The 6,811-nt window shown below is 44.8% G+C and overlaps 1 protein-coding gene across 2 annotated transcripts in view; it reads left to right on the plus strand.

Annotated features, from left to right (window-relative positions):
• The first annotated feature begins 313 nt into the window (after positions 1-313).
• The window catches only part of ASXL1 (additional sex combs like 1, transcriptional regulator), a 75,370-nt gene continuing 68,872 nt past the window's right edge, over positions 314-6,811 (plus strand). For both annotated transcript variants that reach the window (XM_023512169.1, XM_012804162.2), the window contains exon 1: positions 314-438. In XM_023512169.1, the coding sequence (XP_023367937.1) occupies positions 382-438 (57 nt within the window). In that variant the 5' untranslated portion in view covers positions 314-381. The remainder of the gene's footprint in view (positions 439-6,811) is intronic.

Raw genomic sequence — 6,811 nt, forward strand, 5'->3', positions numbered from 1 at the left:
GGAAAGCCGCGTTTCGCCCTCCTGCCTCGCCACCAGTCCTGTCTCGGTCCTTCAGCAAGGCGGGAAAGCGGAGGCCGGAGCCGTGACCTCTGACCCCATGGTTATGCGGAGCCGCCGCATTCCTTAGCGATCGCTGGGCTGCCGCCGTCGCCGCCGTGGGTGACTGACGCAGCGCGGGCGCGTGGAGCCGCCGCCGCCCCTCCCCCACCGCCGCTCTCGCGCCGGGTCTCGCGCCAGCCGGTCTCCGCGCACCCGCCCCTTCCCCGCCGGCCGCACCCGAGTCCTCGCGCGCCGCCGCCGCCCCAGCCCCGCGCCGCAGCCCCAGCCCGTCCCGCCCGGAGGTCCCGCGTGGATCTGCAGCAGCTGCCGGGGAGGAGGAGGATGAAGGACAAACAGAAGAGGAAGAAGGAGCGCACGTGGGCCGAGGCCGCCCGCCTGGTGAGGCGGGCGCCGAAGAGGGCTCGGTGGGGGGGGTGGGCTCACCGCGCACCCCCTACCGGGAGGGGGAGGGGCGAAGCCTTGCCCGCCGCCGGAGGGGGCGGGGCCACCCTGCCTCTAAGAACGGGACAACCTGGCTAGGCGTTGGGCGGGGAGAGGTTCCCCGCCGGCAAGGGATGTGGCGCCTTTTTCTCCACGCCCCCCACCCCAAATTCCTGCGGAGGGGCGAGCTGGCAGGCCGGCTCCTCCTCCGGGCGACGGGGCTCCAGCCTCCCCTCCCCCACTGTTTGGCAGCTTCTGGGGGTCTGGGGAAGCTCCGTTTATTCACCCGGGGGAGTTAGGTTTCCGGGAAGGGTCGGAAGCTCCTCCCTTGCTTCCTGGTGGGTTATGGGGTGGTGCATTTGAAAAGCGACCCCAATTTCAAGGACGCGAGTGGCATTTTGAGCTTTTCCAATTTAAACCATGTGTGTGTAAGGAGGCAAGTGATTATTCGCAGCTTGACTCCTTAGCAGTGGTTCTCAAACTTTAGTGTCCGGTGGAGGACACCTGGGAGGTTAGAAGTGCTCCTTGTAGGGCCTTAAGAGCTACTGAATCTGAGATTCGGGGATAGAGCCGGAGAATCTTTAGTTTAATCAGCGTCACAGGTGATTCTAACGCAAGTGGCCTACGGACCACACTTTGAGAAACATTCACTAGAGTCTTCGTAATCTAGACTGGGGCTCTGCACTTTGCAGGACACTGAAAACACTTTGCAAAGAGTGTACATTGGGCTAAGACAAAGTATCTGAAGATATTGTTCATTGAGGATTTAGCAAAGGAGAAAGTTGTTTGAGTGAATCTGCCTAGTGAGGGAGGTCGTGAATTTTCTGTTCAAAGCATCAGAGGACTTGTAAGTGAAATATCTGCCTTTTGGATTTGCACCCTCATAGCTAAGACACTTTGAGGCTTGTTCTTGTAAAATTTGCTGATGACAACAGTAACAGGTTATACTTTTCCCTGAGATGTCACTTCCTAACTGACATACAGCGGTGTTATGGTACAGATAGCATAAGTGTCTCTTGACACCCTGTACTTATATGTGTAATTGCTATAATTCACTTTTAAGATGAATGAAACTCAGCCTTTTAATTTTCCCTCTTTTTTCGAAGTGAGTTTTCTGCCTCAAAAATGTTCGACCAAAAAAAAGTATTATTGGAGGTTGAAACAAACCTGGAGTACAATTTTTTCCTTCTTGGTGTCTCTGAAACTCAGTTGTTGATTTACAATAACTCAAACTGTTTGGGCTACATAATTTTTACTTGTGTTCCTGATCCTTTTCTCTAGGCATTTGTTGCTCAGGGAACAGAAACTGTCGTTTTTATGCTAAAGTTCTGTGCTTTTGTTTGTTTTGGTTTGGCATGTGAAATGGTTTTTTTTTTTTTTTTTTTTTTGCAGTTTTTGGCGAGGGCTAGGTTTGAACCCGCCACCTCTGACATATGGGGCTGGCACCTTACTCCTTTGAACCACAGGTGCTGCCCCTTGGCATGTGAAATGTGAGGATTTTCCGGTGCTTAAGTATTTTTTTTCTAATCAAAATTTGAAGTTTTGGTTAGTTTTCGAGATCTCTTGGAAATTTCATGATTTTTCTAATGTTGCTTCACCTGGGAATAAATTTAGACTAAGCAGAGTAAGAGAGAGCCAAGAGGATGTGCTTGCTTTCTCCTGGAGGTTTAGTCTTGTGTGTTCATTGAAATTCTTCTCTGAGTTCCTGTTATGCAGGTGTTAATGATTCTGGGCACCCAAAGGAAATTTGCTTGCCAGAAATTTACTTGTTAGAAGTAGGTGAAAGTAACTTTAAATCCTGTGTTATTTATGTCCTGACAATTCTGAAGTCTGTTTGTCTTAAAGCTCTGTTGGCTTTAACTAGTTGAAAGACTAGGAATTTGAGGTCCCCTGTTAAGGTAAGCCTCTTCAGGTTCTTGGATTTGCTGTGGTCTGAACTCCAATATTGAGGTTGCTATTTCTGTTTTACCATTGGCTCATCTTTAAGCCACATTATCAAAGTAAGTTATTTCTCTTCTTTTTTCTTTTATGGTTCTTCATTAAAAATATGATTGGGAGTTATTTTTTGGTGGGGACTCAGGAGAGTGCAGTTTAATTTTGTGTATCTTTTCTGTTTTGTTTTGTTGTTGTTGTAGAATTTTTCATCCCTTGGAGTGGGACTGGTTGGTAGGTGAGGGAAGCAGAATCTTCTTTCTGTTTAAAATAAAATTTATGTAATGCTGAGGGCTGGAGAGTTTACGAGAGCTTATACTGGACAGAGAGAGACTTGATTAGGAGTGAGTTGTAATGGTAGTACAGTTAGATTACCTCAATGCTTAGTACTCTATTGTTTGGACAGGTGAATTGGAGTGCTTTAAATGGCAATGATATCTGCCTGCTTGGGGGCACTTTCACATCACTCACAACCTCAGATTGGTGACTAAGGTGATACGGGGAACCCTTTTAAAAATTGTTTTTGTAGAGAGAAGAGACTTCTGGAGAATTTCAGCAGAGTAATATAAGCCAGGAGATTGATTTTTGTAGCTGTTAATTGTGTTGTTGAGAAAGAGATACCCTTCTTTCAAACATTTTGTATTGTTGTCTTTTCTGGATGTGAGAAACAGACTTCAGATGGTTGGGTATGTGTAAATCCTTCTGCTTGTTACAAACAATTTTGGAACAAAATATGGAACCAGGTTACTTGGAGAAAGTAGCCAAGGGGATTTCCCTTTAAATTGAGTATCCTTAAATGGGTTCTCTGTGGCTTTGAGAAACTCTTCATTGCATGCTTTATCTTTTACTTTGATTCTTGACTGACCATTCTTACATCAAACATTTTTTTCCCTTTGAAGTAGAAGAGATACTTTTTTTTTTTTTTTAAAGAGTCTAGGAATAGAACACTGCTGAATTGTTCTTACACTAAAAGCTGGAGGCATATACAGTTTTAATAAAAGTGAATACTTTGTGTCTTTTGATGTAACTTCCCTTTTAGAGATTTTGTTTCCTCTGTCTTAAATTCTCAGGCTTTTCTTGACTGTTGTGTAAAGGATCGGTAGACAGTTTTTCAGTCATGCTTCTTTTAAAAGAATTACCTTACAAAAATTCACCAATTCAGATCATAATTCGTGTCAAATAAATGATATGACATCTGTGGCAATGACTATGAGTAGTTTGTAGCAGGGTTTATTTAGGTTTATTCAAGTCAACACTGCCTATCTTGGCTCTTAAGTTCTCCAAATACAAAGATAAGGTTTGCCCTTGAGGAGCTATGGTCCTCTGGGGATAGAGATGATCCAGACATATAAACAGAATTTAACAACAGTCATGATAAGTGTTATCATAGATGTATAAATGGTTAAACAGATGTCCTGGTTCCATATTTTGTCCAGGCATAAGTTATGAATAGTTCCTCTTTTTACTTTGAAGTGTTGTGGTTTAGAAAGTAATTTTTATATGTGTTTGGAACAAGGGGAACATGGAGAAGAGACATTTAACTCTGTCAAAGGTCTGGGAAGGCTTCCTGGAGGAATGTGCTTTCTGAGCTAAATCTTTTTTTTTTTTTTTTTTTGGAGACAGTCTCATTATGTTGCCCTTGGTAGAGGGGCGTAGCGTCATAGCTCACAGCAACCTCAAACTCTTAGGCATAAGTGATTATCTTGCATCAGCCTCCCAAGTAGCTGGGACTACAAGTCCCGCCACAATGCCTGGCTATTTTTTGGTTGTAGTTGTCATTGTTTGGCAGGCCCAGGCTGGGTTTGAACTTGCCAACTTCTGTGTATGTGTCTGGTGCCCTAGTTACTGAGCTACAGGTGCTGAGCCTCTTAGCTGAATCTTGAAGGGTGAGTAAGAGTTAGGCCCACCACAGAGGGTGTAGCAGGAGCAGGTGACATGAGAGTGTGAGAGTGTGTGTGTGTATGAGAGAGAGAACGTATATATGTACTTGCAAAGTGTGGGAATTGGGTAGAACTTTGAGTAGTTACTGGAAAATAACGTTTGTGGAGTGTCAGTTTGGAAGTTAGGTAAAGAGACAGACCACATTGTTAGCCAGTATGCAGGACAGTGAGCACCTACTCTGGGCCAAGCACTGTAGGCACTTAGAGTTGTTTGACAGATTAGAGATAATATAATTAAGAGGAAGGCATTGGTATTTTTATTTTTATTTTTTTTTTTGAGACAGAGCCTCAAGCTGTCCCCCTGGGTAGAGTGCCATGGCATTACAGCTCACAGCAACCTCCAACTCCTGGGCTCAAGCAAGTCTCCTGCCTCAGCCGCCCAAGTAGCTGGGACTACAGGCGCCCGCCACAACGCCCAGCTATTTTTTGGTTGCAGCCATCATTGTTGTTTGGCGGGTCCGGGCTGGGGATTCAAACCCGCCACCTTAGGTGTACGTGGCTGGTGCCTTAGCCGGTTGAGCTATAGGTGCCGAGCCGGCATTGGTATTTTTAAAAAGTGATAGAATGTAGGCTCAGATTGGGTAGGTAACCTAGTTTAGAATGTCAGAATTTGAACCCAGCCCTAATTCTAGAACCTGTGCCTTACCAGTGGGCCATTGGACTTCGGAGCTTCAGAGTTTGCTACATGTGGTAGGGAAGTGTTGGAGGATTTCAAAGCAGGAAAGTGATGAGAACAGATTGGCTTTGTTCTGTTGACCTAAGACTATAGCATGTAAGTTCTGTGAGAGTGGGGATTTTTTTTTTTTTTTTTAAGAGACAAGAATCTCACTTGTCACCATAGGTAGAGTGCTGTGGCGCCACAGCTCACAGTAACCTCCAGCTCTTGGGTGTAGGCGATTCTCTTGCCTCAGCCTCCCGAGTAGCAGGACTACAGGCGCCCACCACAATGTCTGGCTTTTTTTTTATTTTCTTTTTTTCAGTTTTTGGCCGGGGCTGGGTTTGAACTTGCCACCTCTGGCATATGGGGCCGTCGACCTACTCCTTTAGCCACAGGTGCCGCCCGCTCGGCTATTTTTTGTTGCAGTTTGGCCGGGGCCAGGTTGGAACTCGCCATACTCGGTATATGGGGTCGGGGTCCTACTCACTGAGCTACAGGTGCTGCCCAGGGGATTTGGTTTTGTTAACTGGGAATCTCTAGAGTCATGTCTGGCACAAAGTAGGTATTCTGTGTGTTTTTGAATGAAAGATAACAACTATAAGAATGGATTTGAGGAGAGAAGACTAGATGGAGAGCTATTAATGAAGAGACAGTTTTGTTGAGGTCAGGTAAGAGACTGGCTTTGCCTGAGGGACAGATGGGAAGGATGATGCTTGTGTTTCTGAATATAGGTGATAGATAGGATATCAACCAAGGTAGAGAATATAGGAAGAAGGGGCTCTGAAGAAGAGATAACTTAGAGTTGATGATTAAATCAATTAGGGTAGAGCTGAATTAGAGTAGACCATCAAGGAGGTAGTATGTATATTATAGAAATGAATATTTGAATCTGAAGCTTGGAGAGAAATCAAGGCTAGACGTTGAGATTTGGGAGTTAGCAGAATTTAGGTAGTAGTTGAAACTGTGAGAGATGACAGTGTTACCTAGGGGTACTGTAAAAATTGAAAAAGGGGCTCAGAACCTATTGTTCAATGGTTAGAGCACCAGCCACATACACTGAGGTTATTGGGTTCGAACCTGACCTGGGCCTCAATGATAACTGCAACAAAAAAATGGCCAGGCGTTATGGTAGGTGCCTGTAGTCCCAGCTACTTGGGAGGCTGAGGCAAGAGATTGCTTAAGCCCAAGAGCTTGAGGTTGCTGTGACACTACAGCACTCTACCGAGGATAACATGGTGAGACTCAGTCTTAAAAAAAGATAAAACCAAAAAACAATTGAAAAAGGAAGGGCTGAGGATGGGACCATGGGAAATAGGGGTTTTATCTTACCACATACTTCTCTAAATGTTGGCACTCTTCAGGGCTAAGGGCCTATATTCTAGCATAGAGAATGCCTTCCGCAGTAGTCCTATCAGACCTCTTGCTCTACGTGTTGTGACAGCAGTACTTGCTTATTATAGTTAGTGGTTGGTTGAATGGACTGCAACATGTTAGTTTGATGTGGAGTAACCTCAGCTGACTGCACAGGTAGAGAACATACAAAGAAAATGATAGTGTTTTTCTTCTCTTAGAAGTATCCCATTTCTAAAAGAACTCAACTTCTTAAAGTAGGAGAGTCCACTTGTACAGTAAGAAAATACTGCTGTGACTTAGTTAAATGTGATGTTAACAAATGGGACCCTCCACTTCTCATTGTTTGCTTGTACTGGTCACACAGTATCATAGTCCCATGTTGCCAAGTGACAAAATGTACTGTGCCAGTTAACACCAGAATTTCTTTTTTTTTTTTTTTTTTGAGACA

This window comes from Otolemur garnettii, unplaced genomic scaffold (assembly GCF_000181295.1).
Source record: "Otolemur garnettii isolate 467f Iridium unplaced genomic scaffold, OtoGar3 scaffold00025, whole genome shotgun sequence".
Taxonomy (NCBI): Eukaryota; Metazoa; Chordata; class Mammalia; order Primates; family Galagidae; genus Otolemur; species Otolemur garnettii.